The sequence below is a fragment of the Perca flavescens genome, chromosome 16, assembly GCF_004354835.1.
Source record: "Perca flavescens isolate YP-PL-M2 chromosome 16, PFLA_1.0, whole genome shotgun sequence".
Classification (NCBI taxonomy): Eukaryota; Metazoa; Chordata; class Actinopteri; order Perciformes; family Percidae; genus Perca; species Perca flavescens.
In genome coordinates, this window is record NC_041346.1 from 20409903 (window position 1) to 20431883 (window position 21981).

General features: G+C 39.6%; 1 protein-coding gene across 3 annotated transcripts in view; it reads left to right on the plus strand.

The window, feature by feature from the left end:
* Positions 1–17936, plus strand: part of nup214 (nucleoporin 214) — a 37899-nt gene extending 19963 nt beyond the window's left edge. Inside the window, exons 29-36 of one of the 3 annotated variants that reach the window (XM_028601164.1) lie at positions 49–1569; positions 2542–2609; positions 2739–2913; positions 3702–3854; positions 5755–5926; positions 7318–7463; positions 8270–8303; positions 17613–17936. In XM_028601164.1, the coding sequence (XP_028456965.1) occupies positions 49–1569; positions 2542–2609; positions 2739–2913; positions 3702–3854; positions 5755–5926; positions 7318–7463; positions 8270–8303; positions 17613–17628 (2285 nt within the window). In that variant the 3' untranslated portion in view covers positions 17629–17936. Of the gene's footprint in view, positions 1–48; positions 1570–2541; positions 2610–2738; positions 2914–3701; positions 3855–5754; positions 5927–7317; positions 7464–8269; positions 8304–9762; positions 10632–17612 lie in introns of those variants that run through there. The other 2 variants (XM_028601162.1, XM_028601163.1) reach the window with 2 other exon arrangements.
* The last annotated feature ends 4045 nt before the right edge of the window (positions 17937–21981 follow it).

The window sequence follows — 21981 nt, forward strand, 5'->3', positions numbered from 1 at the left end:
ATACGCCGCATCATTTTCAATTTTTTTTCCCCCCTTATGTCTCTCCAGTGAAGGATGTGAATAAATTCTCCTTTGGTGGAAATGGCAAGATGATGTTTGGCCAGCCTGGAGAGGAGCCATTCTCCCTCACCCCAAAGTCCACCTCCCCTGCTCTTGGCACTGGGTCTCCCACCCTGCCTCCATACCCGTCAGGTGACAAACCCGCCTCTACCACAACTGCCTCCAGGATAGAACCTCCACCACTTAAGACAATTGGAGGAGAAACTCTGGGCTGTTTCTCTGGACTACGTGTGGGCCATGGAGAAGAAGCGAAAGATTCAGCCACAAAACCAGCTGCTGGCTCATTCACCTCTGGAGAAACTGGACTTGGTATGTGCAAGGGAGCAGCCCAGTTTAGCTTTGTTGCAGGTCCCCAAAAGTCTGCAGATGATTCTACAGGAGCAGACTTGTCCAAGGGGGCAGCGTCAGGCAGTTTGTTCAAGCCTCCTGAACCGAACCCCAAGCCGGCCTTCTCTGTTACCCAATCTAGCTCAACTGCCTCAGCTTCACCTACGTCTTTCAGTAGTCTTCTTGCAGCTTCTTCAGACACCTCAGAGGAACCAAAAGTTTCCCCACAGCCTTCAGAACCCACACCACCCCCTGATAAAGAACCTAGTACTGGACCAGCTGTAGTGAGCGCCCTTGTAGTACCTGAGCCCGCAGCGGATGCAGCCGTCACAGAAACAACAGCAGCCGCAGTTACAGCACCAACACCCCCACTTCCTTTGGCCACAACGGCCCCTACCCCAGACCCTCCCTCCTCCATCTCCGCACCAACTGTAGCAATCCCTCCAACTACAGCCAGTGCAGCTGCCACAGTAGATGCCACCCCAGACAGCAGCAGCACCACCACCACCGCTCCTCTGCCTACTTCCGCTGCTGCTGTACCTCCCGTCTCCCAGGTAGCTCCACCAGCGTTCCAGGTGCCCAGTTCTGACAAACCAGGTTCCATTTTTACTCAACCTGCCCCTACAATAACAGACAGCAGTTCCCTTGGACTTACACCTGTTATCAGCACAGTTGCTGCTGCAGCCACAACTACCACGCCTGCTGCTGTTAACAGTACAACTACTACTGATGCTAGCGCTGTGTTTGGGCAACCCGCTGCACCTCAAGCTTCCTCGGCCCCTCCAGCCCCAGCATCCACAGGATTTGGCTCAACGGCGTTTGGTACATCAACTGGAACTGTTTTTGGCAAATCTGTGTTTGGCCAGGTGAGTGGCTTTGGCCAGCCTGCCAGCAACACTGAAACATCCGGTGGCTTTTCTTTTGGTCAATCAGCATTTGGAGCAAGTTCTAACAGCGCGACTACTGGAGGAGGTCTTTTTGGTGCTGCTACTGCTACCAATGCCAGTTCTTTCTCCTTTGGCACGAGCAGTGCCAACACAGCCAGCAGCACTGGCTCAGGGCTGTTTGGACAAACCACAACACCAGCATTTGGCCAGAGCTCTGGATTTGGCCAAGCGTCTGTGTTTGGGAGTAACACCACCACATCCTCATCTACAGGGTTCAGCTTTGGACAGCCCTCAGGTGAGTTTGAGGATGCATTTGATTTCTTACTGCTCTCATTGGTCAAATATGGTAGAGTAGAGTAGGTATTAATAGAGTTTAGTAGAGTTTGTGGCTAATGGTTTTATTTATTTCCGCTGAGTAATGAAACAAAAAATTCTGTGGAATGCAATAGAAGTATAGCTATTGAAGCAAATGTTTTGTAAAAATGTGAGAGATCCCGACTCCCGATCAAGTTTATTTAGCCCTGATCCGATCAGATACCTTTAACATTGGGTATTTGCCAATACAGAGTCCAATGATTCTGATATTTATATTTACTTAAATGTTTTAAAATATGTATCTGATACATTGAAATAACAGTAGCTACTAGATTCGGCACATCTTCGGAATCCTGTGGCTATTTATAAATTTAGAAAAATGACACCTTCAGGTTTGTAATTGTAATTGGGTATACAAGATTCTCAATTTCAAACCTGTCAACTGTAAAAACAAGCCAGCCAGATACTTTATTTACACTCAAAGTTATATTTACTATCAGAACTACACAGCCACAATTGGGTAAGTCATGTCTGACAATGTTTAAGCTAACACCGTCAGACAACTCCTTATTTGTATTGTATGTTAAGGGCAGTGGGCAATAACGAAGGCTGTGTAAACCTAACTAATTTAGCTGACAAGACATCCAATTGTGTCTGTAGTACTGTATACTACATGCCTGAATGGGTTGGAGGTGTAACACTGGCTTTGAGATTTTGGCTGGTGTGGCAGTCTAAGTAAGGAGGGTGGCATGAGGGGAGTTGTCCCATGAAGATTCTTGAAATTCCCAACACAGTATGGGAATGACTGTGTCTCTGTGGACAGCTGATGGTAATGCATCAGCTCAGCAGTTAGACGCAGTTTGTCACACCTGTCAACAGATTTTAAATGGGGTCTGAGTTTCCAGAATTAGCTCATTCTGTTTTATGACACTTTCTTGTCTTCTAATTACAGCTTTTGGCTGCTCTTCTGCCACCCCTGTGTTTGGCCAACAAGCGAGCAGCGGGAGTGTATTTGGACAGGTATCATCCACTGATTGTTTTTAATTTTTGATTGATAGAGCAACCAATGAATAGTATAGTCTTAAAATACAATAAAAAAAATCCCATTCTTTTTGATACATTGTATAAGTAACATTTCTCTCCAAACAGCAGCCATCATCTGGTGGGACTCTGTTTGGCTCAAATTCAGCCAATACAGCAGGCTCAGCTGCTGGTGGAGGGTTCTTCTCTGGCCTTGGAGGCAAACCAAGCGAAGATGCTGCCAACAAGAACCCATTTGGCACCAATGTCTCAACCGGAGGGTTTGGGCAGCCTGCTCAGACAGGTAGGCTAAAGCCCTGACACACCAACCCGATGGCCGACCGTTGGCAGAAAAGGCAGTCGGACTGATCAGTCGGCTCCCCCTGGTCCAAAAAGTGCCTCTGAACACACTGAAGCGACGCCCACGTTTCTGCGCGTGCACAAGACGTAAAACGTCTCCATAACAGCAGGCGGTGCTAATCTGTATTGTTGCCCCAAAAAATTAAAACCGGCAGCTGATTGGACGAACGAGTCACGTGGGTCTGGCAGCTCCTGGATTTTACAACCAGGCATAATGGCAGCTTCGTTCGGAATACGATCTCATTTTACGAAGGTAGTTCACCGAAACGTGTTTCTGAAAATCTTTTAAGTGAGAAATAGCCCATGCAGTTGCTGAATTTCTTCATTTCAGATCGACAAAGGTCAGTTTAAAAGATTTTTGTCCGATTTTGAGAAGCGTTAGTCAGGCTCATCCTGCTCGTCATTTCGAGTTTAGCGCTCCACCAATCAGATTGGCCATCGAGTCCGACTGCCGGCCTGTCAGATCGGCCCCTCCAATGGACGACGGCACGGAACACACCGAACAGACTCGAGTCACTGACCTCGCCAGACTGTCCGACGGCCAATTATCGGGTTGGTGTGTCAGGGCCTTAACGCAATCTGTACATAAAAAATTAAGATTGACCTTTTTTTTTTTTTTTTTTTTTTTTTTTTTAATCAAATATTTTTGAGTGAGTGTTAGACTTTTACCATAAACAAACCTCCATTTTACGGTTGTTGAAAGATACATGCATCTGCCTATTTCTACTCTAGGTGCCAACACTCTGTTTGGGAATAGCGGTGCCAAGACCTTTGGTTTTGGACAGTCGTCCTTTGGTGAGCAGAAACCTAGTGGGACCTTCAGTACCGGTGCAGGGAGTGTCGCATCCCAGGGATTTGGCTCCTTCTCTTCTCCAGCAAAATCAGGTACAGCTTTCCCCATATTGCTTTTAATTATAATAGTGCTGTGGTTCTTCAGTCCTTACTGGGTCACCCTTAAGATACTCTCATCCACTCTGTGAAGGTGATGCCTGCTTGTACTTTACAGTTAACATTTTATCAGATAATTTATAGTGCTGACATTTTCAGACCAGACTTCTTTCCATGTGATGTTCATACATCCTTAGGTTAGGGATTACTTTTCTTAATTAGAATTGAGCAAAAGGTCTAGCAAATGTAAATATTGATGATAATTTTTATAATTCCCTGTTTACACATATTCACCTGACAGGGGCTTGCATTAGTTATGTTTGATATTCTCTGTTCGACATTTTTGGGGTCTGGCCTAGGGGCTCTGGTTCAGTGATAGAGGGATGGCTATAATAGAAGCCCTGGGAACCTATACACAATCACATTTTACACATCAGCTGACTCTTGACATTGTGTTCCTTTATCACCTGAGCTACAGCAAGTGCCCTTATCTCCTCGCCCCAGCAGAGCAGAAAGTGAGGTAGCCCTGCTCTGTCGTTACCAGCCAGAATATTGCTGATGCAGTGTTACCTCTCAACCTTACAAGTCACAGTGCATATGAATATTTGTTACACACAAAGTTTTAAATTATTTATTTAAGCTACATTTATTTCTATATCTCAAATAATCACCGTCCAATAAAGCTGCAATGTTACGGGTAAAAAAATGTAGATTTAAATCCATTTTTATTACTTTTTACAACAGCTTGCAGTTGCTATACAGTTAAAATAGTAATTTCATTACAACTGATTATTTATGGTTTTATTTGTGGTACAGTAAGAGTCGTGTATGCAGGATTTAATATCAGTTAAACCTCAAGTCGTATGGTTCATTTGGGTTATGGTCACTGCTTTAGAAGTGCTTTGCTGATTAGGTCCTTAATAAACTTGTAATAATAAAAACATAAATAAGACATTTAGCATATTTAGACATTGCACATGGTCTTACCTGCCCACTATGCTCCTATACGCCCAGGCTCAAAACTATTCAGCAGATCAGAATTTAGAGGGGATCAAGTGCAAATTAAATTAGCTGTAGAGCAAGTTTAAGCAGGAAAAATTTACTTTGTTCCTTCCCACACAGACACATGGTTTTCAAGATGTAGATTGAGCTTTTTTATTTTATTTTTCTTTGCAATTCTTGGTTAAAAAAAAACAGAAGCTATCTCCGTTCCACAGGGATATTGGTACCCCTCAGCACACTAATGCCCGATCATTGGCCTACGTACAGGGAATTTAATCTTGTTACATTAGCTCAATCAATTATTTACTGAGGCATGCTGGTAACCAGGCTGTAATTTCAGTACACCCTGTCTTTCCTGCCACTCCTACCTCTGAGGCTTTGAGTTGGTGTGAAGTATTCTTCCTGTCTTTAAGCTGGCACAGTGTGTTGTTCCAAAACAAAAATGTACTGTAAACAACAAGACACAATGTCATAACTGTGTTCAGTCAATAGGGGGAAACTTTTATTGGACATTATTTTCACTTTTATTGGACATACTCATTTTTATATTTATTCATGTGTGTACAGTTATTACTCTATAGGTAGTATCAACTCTGGTTCAGAGCACATGGGGATTGTATGTGTAGTTATTATTTTACATATTTACACGAGTCCAAGCAGAACTATTTATCCTAACCTCAAAAGAAAAAATACTTATACCATAGGTGAAATATATGTAAATAAGTTGTAGTCACACCATGCTTCAAGAGCCACAGGAAGAAACTTTATCTGATCAACTGACCCTTTTTAGATTTTCTTTGTATAAACGGTGAAGAGGACCATGTAACACCTTGTATATGTTCTGCTGCTTTCTGTTACAAAACCTTTTAAGCACTTATCTTTTCCCCCACTACAGGTGGTTTTGGCAGTGCTCCAGTGTTTGGGAGCCCCCCTTCCTTTGGTAGTACCCAAGCATTTGGTTCTGCAGCAGCATTTGGATCAAGTCCTTCCTTCCCCAACAACATGGTTCCCTCAGCTGGTAAAGTCTTTGGAGAGGGAACAGCAGCTGCCAACATGGGAGGATTTGGGTAAGAAAGTTAATATGCTCTGTGAAAGATTTCAAAGACACAGGTATGGCAGTAGTATGGATACATCTGGACTCACTTGGCAATATATACAATAGGGCTGCCACTTTTTCAAAAAGTCAACTTTGAACAAATAAAGAACTAATGCGTAATTTAAACACAACCCATACAGCAAAATGCCAACCCCATCCCATCTACGGTGTAGAACCCTAAACCTTTCCACTCGCTTCTTAATGCTTCGGTGGTGTGATTATCCAAGCTTAGTTTACTCATAGGTCAATGGGGCATGCTATAGGTCAAGCTAATTTGAAATTTTAAGATTGTCCTCTGCTGGACCACAAGGCAATATTATTCAAACGGTCTGTACTGAGGGGGGAGCGGGGCAGCAGGATTTTGCGTGCAGGGTGATGCAGATTTTTTTTTTTAAGGAATCCGAACATCTGTGTTCTCTCGCGCTCAGTGTGCCATCACTAAGCATAACACATAAAGCATTGACCACATTTGTAAACCCTCTAACATTATAGTGATGATGTGATAAAATTAACTAAATAAAGCAAGTTTTGGAAGTCTCATTGAAACTTTGTCCATTTATGAATGGAAGTGGCTTTCACACTGTAATTTCTTTCTAACCCCAAATTTAAAATTTGTTTTAAATACGACAGAAAAATCTTAAATCAACCTCCATTAACTGAATAGGACATTCTGTCCAGCCGCCAGCAAATCAACCTTATTTCAATTTAAATTTCATTTTAAGATAAAAAGGATTATTTTAATCTTTTCCTGCTTCCCATCATTTCCACTCTAATGATTTCTCCAGCTTTCTCAACATTTTTTGTCCACCATGTGCATGGGTTTGGTTACAGTGAGCATCCTTATGAGCCCAAATCTATGGAGCCCTGTGTAGGACTAGATTATTCCCCTTAGATAATCTCACTCTGGGGCCATGCTGCCTGCAGATTAAACTGGCCTGCTCTTTCTCCCCCTCTTATTCTCCCCGTTCTCTCCCTTGGGAGTCAATGGTAGTGGGATTACCACTTAAACCCCCATCTCTCAATCCTCACACACACACACACACACACGCACACGCACACGCACAGACACACACACACACACACACTATCTGACACTTTCTGCCTTGTAGCATGTTTACTTAGGAGCTAAATATAAACCTATAGTAATTTCCCTTTCTTATATCCCTGTTTTCTCTCGTTGTACAAATACATTGCTGGTTGAAAGCAGGGCTGGTGAATGACATCTAGCCCCATGTCTTAGTATTTTCATTTTGTCTCATCAGCCCCACTCAGTATCAGATATTTATTTTAATTTAGTCGTCATAGTTTTACCTTCTTATTATTGTGTACCACATCACGACGTCTGTCTGCTTCCATTTTCAGGTTTGCCTCACCTCCCAGCGGCCCGTCCTTTGGTGCTCTAGCCAATCAGAGTGCGCCATCATTCGGGGGCCTGGCCCAGCAGGGCTCTGGGTTTGGAAGTCAGCCCAGCAGCTTCTCAGGCTTTGGACAACAGCCACAGGCAGGAGGTAAGACTTGCTACTTTAGTTCCCCTTGTTTTTCGTTTTTCCCGTCATCATTTTCAAATGTTCTCTTGCTCACCAGCACTAAATGGTGGCTAAATCAGAGCTCAAGTGTAGTCGGTATGCAATTCCTCCAACATCAGTGCAGCTGAATAGTAATGACAACACCGCATCTTGTAGCTTTTGAGATCAATCCGGTATACCTCTTTTCCTCCTATAAAGTTATACTACAGTAGCAGTGCAAATCACAATTGTAATTTCCCACCATGTAGTGGTTTATCTTATGTCTATGCACTTCATTTTCTTAGCTGAGGATTTTAGAAAACTTTGAAATGCAGACATACGTTATTTATTATAAAATAGTAATAAAAAGAAATCGTAATTTTCATGCCTGACCCAAAGCTAGCAGGTCACAGTTCTCTTGCCATCTTCCTCAAAACTTTTTTCTCTCTCTCTTGTCTTCTTTTTTTCTCTCTCTCTCTCTCTCTCTCTCTTCTCCTTTATTTGTTCAGTCACCTTTTGCTTCTCTTCAGCCTTTAATGACTTTGTTGGTTAATCATATACATATTGTACAACTGACCATCCAATTCCATCGATTCATCTTTCTACACCTTCTCTGTCTCTACCTTTGACAGGCCTGGGTGGCAAAGCTTTGCCTGTGTCAGGTCACGTTACTTACACAGCACACAGATCATGCTGTGAAATAAGAAGTGCATTAGGATTGTGGGTTTTTATCTTTTGGCACACTGATCTTAGTTATTGTGTTTTATTTCTATAATCAGCCAATTAACCACTTTTTCCCCATCTCATAGGATTCTCTGGAAACACCTTTGGCTCTGCAAACCAGTAAGTGTGGTCATCACATTTAGTTTTAATTTAGTCTTTTTTTTGTGTGAACTAATGAATGGATAGACCCATATGTCTCCTCCTTGGCAGAAGTGTGTTGTGCCTGTGGTGTTTGAACTCTGCTGAAGCTCACATCTTTCTTTCACAACACTGTACCCAATAGAACCGTTCAGATTTAAGACCATTTCATGTACCCTCATTTATTTCCTACTCTTTGTCTTTTCTGTTCTCTTCATTTGTTTATAGTCAGACTCTGCTTTAAAGCTATTTCACCATATTGAAATACAGGGAGATTTGAATGATACATAAATACAAGTAAACTTTTAAAAAGTTGATCCAATAAATAAAACCATAAATACTGTACAATGCTGCACATACTAAATATACTGTATGTACTATAATACATCATTCTGACCCTCTGTGAAAAGTTGCTGTCCCTGAAATGGGTGGTGCGTGATTGAATGCTCTAGTAGCACTTTCTTACTAATTGCCCCCTTTTGATTAGTTTTTCATTCTCATCCTGTAGTCTCCTTTTCGGTTTCTCATCCCTCCTTTGCATTTCCTACCTCTCCTTCTCTTATTACTGCTTCTGCTGCTGTGTGTCACATGGCAGCCAGGGTCCCCTGGGGTGGGCTCCAGTGGAATGCACTCTGAAGTGTGCAGGAGTGTGTCAACGAGGCTTAGCCTATTGGACGCATTCGTATGCTGTTAATAATCCTTCTCTCCCCATCTTTTTTTTGTTATGTGACTTCCTCACATAGTAAAGTCAGCTTAATGCTTATTGTCGTCTTTGCTAAGCTCTACTTATTGGATCGCGTTACTATTATTTTGTTGCAAATATGCAAAACAAGCCTCTATCATTTTTGACTGAAAATCTAAATAAAAAAACAACTTTTGTACTATAATTTAACGGTTAACCACAGCCAGACCAAAAACAACAACATTAAACTGAGAGAACTGATTAACAGAAGTCACCAGCCCATCATAAACTCACTGTGGTCATCGTACGGAGTCCTGTGAAACTCTCACCTATTCACTGGTTGAAAAATCGTAATGCCATTTTATTTACAAAAATATTTGATGAAGACAAGAGGTGTCTGTTTGTGTTTATTTTTAATATGAAGCTGTCCATCCAGCTCTGCTTGTCTGTTTATCCTCTTGTACCCCTTAAAATCCCCACCTCCTCTTTTAAAAGACAAAACACAAAGCTCTTCAGCATCACTTAGATTATCTGTCTGCTTGTTCCAACACTTGGCTGCAGCTTTTACCATTCTTATGCTCAGAAATATTCAAATCCAATACACAATATGTTAATAACGGCACCATAACATCAAATGGAAAATTTTACAGGTCTTGTGGTAATTCTAATAATAGTACGACAACTGGTACCGTTTTAAGCATTGAAGCTCTTTTTCAATAATCTCTCCCTCTCTGCTTTGTCTGTCATTTCTTCTTCCAGATCAAGTCCACAAACATTTGCCAGTTGGAGAAGCTAGTTTTATTAAACCTCCACGTCACTGCTACAGTACTTTCTGCAATCAAGCTCTTTGTGCCACATAATGGATGAAGGGAAAAGGGCGAAGATTATGTTTCATTGGTTAAATAAAGTAAATTAGAAGATAGATATACATGCATTTTCTTTTCTAGAAAACTGTACGTTTTCAAGCAGCTTGCGTGCAATTCATTCTCTGTATATAGATTAATTTGGGAAGTTTATGCCTGAGCTTAGTATTTTCTTAGACACAGAAGAATCAAGTATTGACATCCATATAAACAGAAGACGTGTTAGTGAGGTACTTGGAAAAAACGATTTCCTACAAGATATTTGAAAATCAGAAAGAATTATAAATAATCTTTTTGGTCCATGACCTTCTTCAGAAAATGTAGTACATTGTTACACATTGATGCAGTTTACAGTTTACTTGTCATTCTTCGTTGTCATAACAGTCAGACTCCAAGGTGTGTCCGGCATTTTAAAGTTGTTTTTTTTTCCCCAGCACTTTTAAACATAGACATGCACAAAACCTTTCAAGCTTCTGAACAGTTCACTCATTCAATTATGTTAAATTGTGTTTTCAGCATGGCTATACAAATAAAAATTCAGTCCAGTTGTAGATGCCAGCCCTCTCGTAAACAATTGTCAAAAATGTAAACCCATGTCGAATTTACCAAAATTAAACTCAACATTTTGAACTGTAATAAAAAGATTTTTGGTCTGAGGTGAAAAAGTTATATTTTTTTCTTTTCAAATCATTTTTGCAGTAAATCCCCGCTTGATGTGTATATTTTTACATGAAAAAGTGGAAATAAACAAAATTTCTCAAATGATTTGTCTATTCAAAATTGTATTTATTAATGCAGTCACGTTAATGGCTCATTGATTATGCTAATTCTCTCTAGTGATTATAAAATGGAAACAAAAGCAAACTTCTTTACTAATGTAGTGCTTCTTTATGCCGTATGTGCCGTATGTCATGCATGTATAGCACATCTGACAATAAAGCTGACTTGATTTTACATTCTTGGAAGCAAATTTAAAAATATAAAAATTGTATAAAGCCTTCAGCATGCTCCTTAGATCACTGACAAGTCATCTTACATACTTTATACTTTGGTTATATAGGATTTTATTGAATGTAATGTTTTGCTAAACCTTAACTAAAGGATTTTGACATACATTTCACAGTTGAAAAACAGGCCATCACTGTGCTTAGTATTTCCTTAATACAGAGGAAAATCAAAATATTAGCCATACAAAATGAAACGGATTAATTCGAGGTGGCGTGAAGAATAGCATGGCCGCAAGCCCCAGGCCATGTGTACACAGTTCACTTATTAATGCTAAATCCTTGATATGCAGCTCATTGCTTCATCTTCGGTAAAGAATTCATTGACTTGCATACAGAGCTAAATTGGGCTGTGGGAGAATGCTGATGGGGATCCGTGGCTCGTACCAGAGCCTCCATGTTGTTGCATTTGGCCACCATCGACCGAATGACATTCCCGGCTTATGGCTGTGGAGCATGTCATCGTCACTCTGTCCATCCTTATCTTGCGTCTCTCACCAAACGGTGGCAGAGATCCTGGTCGCGCTGAAGTGGCACAGGAATGTCAAAAATGTGACCTGCACCCACCCACCCACTGCTGAAATGGTCATAGCCATATTCCCCAATAGTCTTCAATAGATATAAACAGTAGAGCCAGTGGTTTTGTAGATGTGAAAATAATTGGCTATTAATACATTTTATTTATATATATATATATATATATATATATATATATATATATATATATATATATATATATATATATATATATATATATATACAGTATATATATATATATACAGTATATATATATATATATATAAAATATAATTTTTTTTTTGTCTGAAGACGTACTGAGCAGCGTTGTATACATGATCACAATGATGTTTGATCAGCATCAAACATTCATTTGATGTCTCAGGTAAAGAATTACAGCTGGCAGATTAGAGACACACGGGCAGTTACAGAGCCCATAGTCTGTAATGCTTTCAGCTAAAGCAGATGAGCTTATGAGATTTCCAGCGCCCACTCCACAACTATGAAAGCATTAAAGACAGTGTTTTTTTAAAATTATTATTATTGTTCTATCACAAATAGAAACAGAAATACTAAATAGTGACATTACTTGTTTCTTGTGTTCCTTATGATGGAAAGTCTGACAAACACTCGGGAGAATGGCAGCTGTCTTCATGGAATCCAGATAAAAATAGCGTAGTCAAAACCACCTCTCACCACTCTTCCAACCCCACCTTCATTCTCTGTGTTTTCCCAGCCTCCCCTCCCAAGTGAGTGATGATCAGCACTTGAGCACATCCTGTCTTGCTTTGCGGACATATTCATCATCTCTCGATGTGCCACTGCATCTTTTGGGTCTTAAGGTGTTTCTATGAACAGTGGTGAAAGCTACTGATTCTGATGATCCATGTACCAGCCGGGCTGTACAGGTTATACTATTGTGTAAAGTGAGTGTTATCCAGGGAATTTGTGAGCACCAGCTCCTCTGATAGAGCTTGCTACAATTGTCTCTCATGGGTAATTTTGTCTGCGCAGATAATCCAAATCCAATAATCCACTAACAGAAAAAGGAGACCTTGCCCCCTGCTTCTCTTTGCACACTGTCCTGAGATGGTGGTGATCTAAGGCCTCGCCCTATTTGGATAACGGCACCTAAGAGTAGCCAGTGACCACACTGTTGTGAAAAGTTTCACAAGATGTATTCAGGAAGATTTCCAGACACAAATATTTCAGAGGTGTCAGTTTTTCTTACTTTGCAGAACAACAAAATAAGACCGAGTCCGCTTGTATTCATAACATTACATCAAAGAAAAAAATCTTTTCATACTTTGGTTTATGACCAAATACCTGCAAAACTACTGACATTCAGCTGTACCTTGTTTTGTTTATTGCTAATTAGCAAATGTTAGCATGCGAACACTCTAAATTTAGATGTTAAACACGGTACATATTATAAGTACATAGCATTTGAATATTTGCGTTGTCATTGTGAGCAAGTTAGCTTACTGACGTTAGCATTTAGCTCAATTTATCATCATTTAGCTTGTCCCTTCTTTCACTACTGTCACACAGCCCTACTGGTTCTGGTACTAATACTTACTAGCTTGCAGAATGTAAGGACATGATCACTTTGTATGCCAGTATTCATGCTTAAATGCTAAGCACAGCTTTGAGCATTGTAGCGGCGGCACTAACACGAGCATCATGCATGATAAATAACACCGAAGCAGCTACTGTATACCAGTAAGTCCACCCCAACCTCACAACCTTTAAATTACCTACCTCACTCCGTTCCTCCTCTTTCACTGTATTACCCTTTCTGACTTTAACTGATTCACAGGGATTATGCAGTTCAGTGCCATTACTTATCCTGATACTTCAAAGGAGCTTTATACTGAGAGCTTTAATTTCAATCAAACTCCATTTAGTTTTCCGAGTATACACAAAGTGTGCAGAAAAAGAGCCCTGCCTCTGCATTAGAAGTCAACACTCCCTCGCTATTTATGTGCACACAACAGAAACCATTGCAGAATTTTCAGCACTTGCTCTGCATGTGGATGGATTACTGAGAATGGGCTTAAAGTCTTATCTAATAGTCTTGATCATGGATGTTAGGCATTATCACAGATGTCAGGTGGGGGGAGGCTTTGAGCATCACCAGAGCCACAGAGGGATAGGGCTGGGTACCGAATTCAATACTTTTTAGGCACCGACCGAATTGCCTCTAAAGTATCGAGTATCGAAAAATGCCTCGTCATTCAATACCCAATTTCACTACCGAAAGCTGCCTACACATGATAGGCAGCAAAACCGCTTTGGGCTGGCTGTTCCATTGATTTCCTATGGGGAATTTGCCGCTTTGCGCTGTGCTCAAAGTTCAAATTATTTCAACTTTGACCTAGTTGCCGCTGACCTTTCGGAAGTGCAACCAATTAGATAACAGCTATCGTTACCTAGCAACGGGAAATATCTTCCTTGCCACCCTCGTTGATGAATGCCTGCGCTGCACTTTGCTCTGCGCCCTACCTAGCGGTGCGCAGAGAGCAAATCGCTTATCTTACAGAGTAAATCTCATCCGCGTCAGTGAGCCAATAAGCATGCAGCATGTTTCTACCAAGATCTGATAACATTTGTGATTGGCTGTCTAATGTTACACGTCGTAGAGACACGCAGGGAACAGGGCTCACATAGTAGGAGCTGAAAAATGAATAAAAAGATTTGTGCCATAATGTGTAATGTAATTTATTTTTGTTCTATAAAATTGGAATCGAAAAAAGTATCCGTTTTGGAACTGGTATCAAAGTCACAGTATTGGTATCGGTACCGGTATCTAAAGTTTTTGAACGATACCCAGCCCTACACAGGGAACATATAAATCGTCCAGAAGAAGGGAAACTGATCATGTTGAAGAGCATTACTTGCTCTGACAGTATGTCAAGTGCACTCGATGCTAGCCCCTTGCTTTGGCCCCAAAGCCACAGCTGTTTTTCTGTGTAAGAGCTGAGCCACGGCTGGCTTCCCAGCATCACCTCTAAATTTCCCACTCAGGGGAGCATTCCCTGTTTCTATAGTGCTGGCATCCTGTTTGAGTTTGAGCTTATGGTCTCAGTCATCACTCAGGTTTCATCATCCTCTTGAAGTTCAATGTGATTGCAGTGGGTTTTGATATAATTTGTGGAATCGGTTTTGCAGCAAAGACTTGCATTATTTAATCTGTATCCCTTTGAGAGTATTTCAGTTACTTACAGTAGCTCATTCTCTTATTTGCTGAATCTAGGACTTTCCCCTTTTCACTAAGCAAGCATCTTGCATTTGAATGCATATTAAACACTGCTGGTGTCAGCAGATGTCTTGCACTGCCCACATTTAGGGTACTTAATCCATATCTGCCCCAAAAAGTATTGCCTTTTTTCCCTCTGTTTTTTGTCAATCAGTAATCTAAATGTTTGCAGATGAGACATTGCAATGATTCGGCACAAATAGTATTTATTTATTTATTTTTACCTTTTTTTTTTAAACAGTGGCGTGTTTGTCATTCTCTCTGGTCTGTTCAAACAAAACCACGTCAACTTTATTGTGTTCTAGAAAATAAGTTACTGTGTGTGTTACGCAGACAACGTGCATGCTTTTATCTTTATTGTATGTTTGTTTTAACAGGCATGTGGCCAAATGAATGGCTTTCTCTCTGATTGGTCAGAGAGGATAAGCATAGGAATCCTAGGTCATGTGCTCACTAAGCTTTTACATTAATTACATCCAAACAGGGGCGTCGCACCCGTGGGGGTTGTGGGTGTTTTAACACCCACACTTTTCCCGGTGAGTGGGTTCAACACCCACACTTTTTCTGCAGTTTTTCCGCAGTTTTGCACAAACGCCTCGCGTCGAACTGCCGCCGTAGCTACGTCGTAGGCTGTGTGTAGCGATAGCAACGCTCTGTTTTTCATGGCAACGGTGTGTACTTCGCAGCGGTCTTAATCATCCCGCTGCTCCGCGATCGCTGTCTGCACCCTGTCATCATATAGCTACCCAATGCATATACCGTTGGAAAGCTCTCTCCTCTACAATGCTGTCGGATCCAAATATGGAAATTTCCTTTTCATTAGCAACCAATCGTGAAAGTAAAAGGGGGATTTGATTCTAAAAGCGCAATCTCATTGGCTGATGCCAATTTCTGACAACGTGATTCGCTTAGAATGGTCACGTGACGTGCTTTGACATTTCTGCGGTAGTTCAGAATGTCAAAAGAAGTGCGTCGAAAATGGTCGAAAATCACCTCAAAGAAGACGAAAACAGTTATTAGTAAGAAGACACAGGGGATTACACACTGAGACAGCAGATGATGAAATGCCTTCACATAGTACGTTGATGTGTCAACTGTCGTTCAGAAAACAAGAGTTTTCAGACAACGGAGGTAATCAGTCTCTCTCTTTCTCTCTCTCTCTCTCAGCAGTTTACAGAAATTCATAGCCTACAATACATGTCATATATTAAATATGTAGGTGTCACATATATACTATTCTAATTACTATACAATACTAAACAAATCTGTAATTTTGGGATCCTAAGTGGTTGTGAGTCCCTCAGGCTGTGGCAGGCAGATCCATGTTTATAGCTGTCAGTAGAGCTGCTGTCCCCTCTGGTAGGAGAACTACCAGCTTCTCTTCTGGTGTTAACTTTGGGAAGTTTTATTTTTTGGGCTATTTTTCCAAGGTGTAATTCTCTTAGTGAAGATAGTTTTTCCCAGTGGTGGAGGAAGTGCATCTCTGTCTGACCCAGTTGGTGGTCACTGAGCCTGTATTTAGTATGGATGGTAACTGCACCTTTTTAACTTCACTAGCAACGTTAAATGAAAGCTAATACAGTATGTACAAGTAGTTTCCCATGTAAAAAGTATAACGTTCTGTAACATTAGCTACATTATAGCATTCATAAGAAACGGATCATAATATAATTACGTATGTGGTAATTTGCATAAATAGCACAACAGATCTAAACATTGGGTATAGCCAGGTGAAAATGTCTTGTTGACATATAACAGTAAAAGACTTAATGTAAAGGTCTGAATGGAACCCATTTAGGCTACCCATGAGCTTTAATACATAGAGGCAGGAAGAAGTGCTTTAAACCAGTATTGATTATTGAGTGTATTAAACCAGGATTATTATTGCAGAGATGGGGTTTGGGGCTGAGTCAGTGGGACTGTTTCTGGGGGATGAGTCTGAGGGAAGAACAAGGGTAAGAGAATGCAGAAGACAAAAGGTAGGTAAAATAAAAAAGTGAACCCCCAGAAACAGTCCCACGGACCCAGCCCCAAACCCCATCTCTGCAATAATAGGCTAATTAATAAATGCTGGTTTAAAGCACTTCTTCCTGCCTCTAGGGTAGCCTATGGGTTCCATTCAGACCTTTACATTAAGTCTTTTACTGTTTTACGTCAACAAGACATTTTCAGCTGGCTATACCCAATGTTTAGATCTGTTGTGCTATTTATGCAAATTACCACATACGTAATTAGATTATGCTCCGTTTGCCCATGTTAACAAACAGTACAACACCATTCTCTCTACACAGACTTTAAACGCGAACTTATTTTTTGTGTGTTTTTATACTTTTCTAGTATCGCTCATTTAAATGAGAAGCTTTTTATATCTTGTATGTTATACATTTTGTACCCCTCTGTCATTGTATCCATCATTTTTATTGTTAATAAACAAATCACATCCATCCCCCTCACTTTTGAAAAGCTTGCTACGCCCCTGCATCCAAACATTTGATTGCAGATAATGTCAGGGTATGCCAGCCAATGTAGGTACTGTTCCAATCTCTTATTGTTGCTTTGCTTTAGTTCAGTTGGAAAATACTTAAAAAATATTCTGTGTAGCTTTACTCTTTGCCATATATTAAGATATAACAGTGAAAATAAATGTCCTTAATAAAACCCCATCTACAGATAATGTATTGTTTCTGTTTTGTAGTACATTTGTACGATGAGCGATCTGACTTGACACATAATTCGTTTACTTTCTAAAAGGTGCTAGAAATTGTTCATTCAATGCATTTTTTTGTTAGACGACTGAATGGCTTGTTGATGTATGGAGGTGCTACACATGGCAGCGGTATGGAATGACGAGACATGACATTATACACACATGACTTTTGTTAAGAAAAATGGCGAAGAATGTTTTGCACTTTGTCCTTGCTATCAATCTTAATGAACTGTTTTGATGTTTTTGACATTTCTCAACAGTCACAGAACCTCATGAGATTAAAAAGGCCCAGACATGTGAACATATATCACCACGTGGCAGCACATCATCACCTGGGACAATGCTGCAATACCACACCGACACTGGCCGTGTAAAGAATGATCAATGTGACCTCAGTAAAATGTGTCCGTAATTGAAATTATATTAAAAAAAAAATGGTTGCTCTTTGTGCTTTTTTTTTTTTTTTTAACCTATTTTAGACCTGTTCTCATCCTACTGGATTTTCTCGACCTTATGTAAGCCGATTTAAATTGTACAACTGGGGAGAGAGAGAGAAATTAAAGTAACTATGACATTAAAGGAGACTAAGTCTTATGTTTTATTAATGTGGGTGAATGTATTAATATTCACAGAAATGAATTATGTACAAGGCAAGTTCAGGTCCGATGAGGTGTTCAGTTTAACTTCTCATAAAGTAGTTCAGCTTATAATTGTGTAAAGGATCTAGATGCTTTCCCTCAGGAGCTGCTTATGATGTTTGTGTTCATTACAAAAGCCTTGGCAGAGTGTGAGATGCTTGTGGGATGTTCAGTGTTTAATGGCTAACATTAATTTAATTGGAAAATTACACTATACTATATAGTAAGCCGTTATTGTCCTTATTTAAGTCTTAGTGTGACAGTCCAGATGTAGTCCTGATGTACATGTTTAAACACCAGTCTCTTATATAACTGTGAGATTGTAATGTGAGCGCAAACAATGATTTATTTACTTTGCTGCAGCAATACATTTACATTCAAAATTACATGATATTGTCTGCAGGCCTTGAAAAAACATTGAATTCAGTTCCCTGAGGAGAAAAAGGCCTTTGAAGGTATTAAGAAATCTTTTTAATTTAATTCACAAGAGTCTTAAATATATATATTTTTTTCCCTGTTGTAGCCAGTAATCTCAGATAAAAAACAGTTTTGTGTATTAACCCAAAGTGGAATTGTGGCGAATGTATGTAATGATTGTGTTTGCAGCAGGCTGTTTAATCCTTTTTGTGGAGTTTCAGACATGTAGCCAACACTGTCACTACTGCTAACTGCAGTCGCTAGGAAGCTCAACATCCCATAATGTACACGTGTCTAGCAAAAACTTAATTGATTAATGAATACACTCATTTCTGCCACTTACATGAGTCCAGGTTGTGATAATTAATGACATCCTAAGAAATTATTGTTATATTCTGTTGGGGGAAAAACAAATGTGATGTATTCATCATACTTCCATGCTTTGGTCAGTATGCTTGTAAAATAGTTATTAAATTGTGTTTTTATGTGGTATTAAAAAGGTATTAACGAGACTCAAATTTAACTTGGAGAACTCTGCAGAAACCCTGTGACTAATACTATCAACAGCAATCTCAAAACTTGTGACTGGAGAAAAATATGTGGCTCAATAGAAATCCTTCATTGTTTCTCCCTCCATTCATTTGTCCTATGTGTGTTGACTGAGAATCCAACAGGCCGAACGGGATATTACATCATTGAAAGCGCAGTGATCCGAACATGGTGCAGTTTGTGTTCTCTTCAATCTCTGATCATTTCATAACAGACCTAAACATCACAGTCAGTGCCTTCAGAAAGTATTGATTCTTTGTCAACACTGCATCAACACTTTCAATAGAAGCTGTACATAGTTCTGTACCATTAAATCCAAGTATAGTATCTGTGTACCTCTATCTTCTCTACTTCACTGTTATCCAGACTTTTCACACTTCTCACTAAAGCCACCAGTGGCTAAATCCCAAACTTGTCTTAGGATTTGTGAGTCGCTGTCCTCCATATCGGCAGTGATTCTCTGAGCCTGTATAAGCTCCCTGCTTACGCTTTCGACTAAAGATTCATTTTAAGCCTTTACCTACGTGCTTCATGTAATATATAACAAGTGATAAACTGAAAATTAGGCAACCCAATAGAGCACTTTGCAATCCTTTAAGAACTCCTTAAAGAGTTATAATGGCAGTGCAGAAGCGGTGCAAAAGTACTCATGTTCTATTATTGCTGTTCAGCGGGTCTTGCATTTCGGTGACTTAATTCAGATTCATACATTTTGACTCATTTGACCCAATTATTGTGTGTTGGTGGGATACAAAGAGTTTCCAAAGCCACTGAGAGTTAGTCATTGCTCCATTGTGCCTCATCTTATATAATGTAGCTCAGAATTTAAGTCAATTAGACTTTTTGATATCCTTTATATCTCCTTTGAAGATAAGAGTATAAATAGAAATATGACACATAAATATATGAACGGATAAGGTAACCGATATTATATATTTTACTTATTGCCATCAAATCCCATGAAAAAATACTTAGAATTATTGCCTGCTTTGTTAAAGCCTAATATAGATTATTCGTCTGTGCCATAGACCTCCGTTGTTCTCTGAAATCTATTAAAACCACATTAATGAGCAACACAGGGCTCCTGGGTAGCTCACCTAGTAGAGCACATGCACATATTTATTTAATTTAATTTGTGATTGAAAATAGTCCCAATGCCCAGCTGTTTTTGGAAATTACTGAACCTTTTTTGAAAATGAAATGAAATATTAGTGAGCAGTTTTTAAAGATTTAATGCCACAGGCAGGGTATGGAAGTCAGAAAGTATTGGTCTTTTAATAGGATTTATTGACAATAAAAAAACAATATATTGCCAGTCTTATCTTTTAAATATCAGTATAGCTATAAGTGTAAAAGAAAACAAAGTATAAATGAAAATCCAGAAAATAATGGGCTGCTATAAATGAATCGGATTGAAAAGAACTTGTGAAGGAGTCAATAATGAGAGATGGAGGAGAGATAATAGAAAGAGTCACTTCATGAGTAACCATTATCCACACTTCAACAGAGACTGGAGTATTTTTTTTACCAGTACTAGTATTGTTATAATAGTATTAGTACTTTTTTTTTTTTTTTACCAGCTTTCACATCGGCTGTAAAGGCAATAGTGTGTATCTTGTTCATCCTCTCCTGATTTTATCCCATCCATTCACTCTACTATATGTCCTTTCTTTTTTTCATTGCTTTGAATCACTGTCGTCAACAAAAAGAGACACATATAGAGCAGTAACATCCTTTCAGATGCTGTAGAAATCTCTTGACTGTCCGAGGCATACAGTGCATCATGTGCTCAGCCATGTATGTGTAGCCTTTGGGTCTTTTGTTCATACGCGTGCAGGCTTGCAAGATTTTTCAATTCAGAACTCAAGACTACGTTTCTGTCGTGACTCAAAGGGTTATCTGGTTTGATTTGTGCAGTAAAGGAACACACAGCCCAACATGTTTGGTAAGGAATCACGCAGAAGTCATTAAGGAAGGCAATGTAGACAGCAAAGGAAACTCATTGTTGTTTTCAGTTTGAATATCAGAATGGGAAAGGTATATCTCCACATTTACGCTAAAAAGAAAAGGAAGGACAACACATAATAATTGTACGTTTTATTCATTCATGAAAAAAACCTTTTTATGTATTTTTTCAGGGGTTGCATTTTCACAGTTTTAAATATTTGCCAGAACTGACCCATTTTCAAGTATCGGTTTAAAAGTCAAAGCTATACAAAAAGAAAAAACACAAACTGCTTTAACTATTCCAGTGATGTATTTCCAGAAAACAAGCCAAACAAAATGAGAAACATACATGGTTGCTCATATTATCGTATGTGCTACATTTGTATTTAAAACATGTTGACTTCATTTTTGAAGTAAGGAGAACAGCAAGATGAACTGAACTTTTCTTTTTCATGGGATAGAACTAAAAGTCAAAGCCAGGATGAAGGCAGGAGGTCCTGAGTGTGAACTTGGGATGCTTTATTTTGGTTTAAATAAAAGGAGGATGATTCACTGATGTGTCATGGGAGTTAAATAACTGCATAAAGTTCTGAAGCAAAGGTAGCAGCCCTCAGAAGAACTGTAATGGTGTAGATTTAGGTGGGAGGCTTTCATCCACATGGTACAGTCCTACAAGCAGAAGACACTACAACAAAGAATCTTCCACATGGCTACATTTTGCCTTTGTGATGTTTCTCTGGAAATACAAATATGCTAATGGATTTAATGATCAAAAACAACTGAAAGCAGGCCTGTTATTAAGTGCCAAGAGGTTTTAGAGTTCACGAGTTACTAACAATGTCCTTCTGCATAGTTTTGGCTTTGTCCAATTTTGGCACCGTTTTCCCTCCATAGAGCAAACTAAAAATGTGTGATTTTGTTTTTCTGTGGCTTAGTTAAGGAAGCACATAAAGCATTTATGAAGTTCTTCTGTTGTGTGAACATAAAATACACATCATTAACACATCTTAAACAGACTCAGACACACACAGAGAAGACAATTAGTGCCCTTATCCTACAATATAACATGACATGCTGT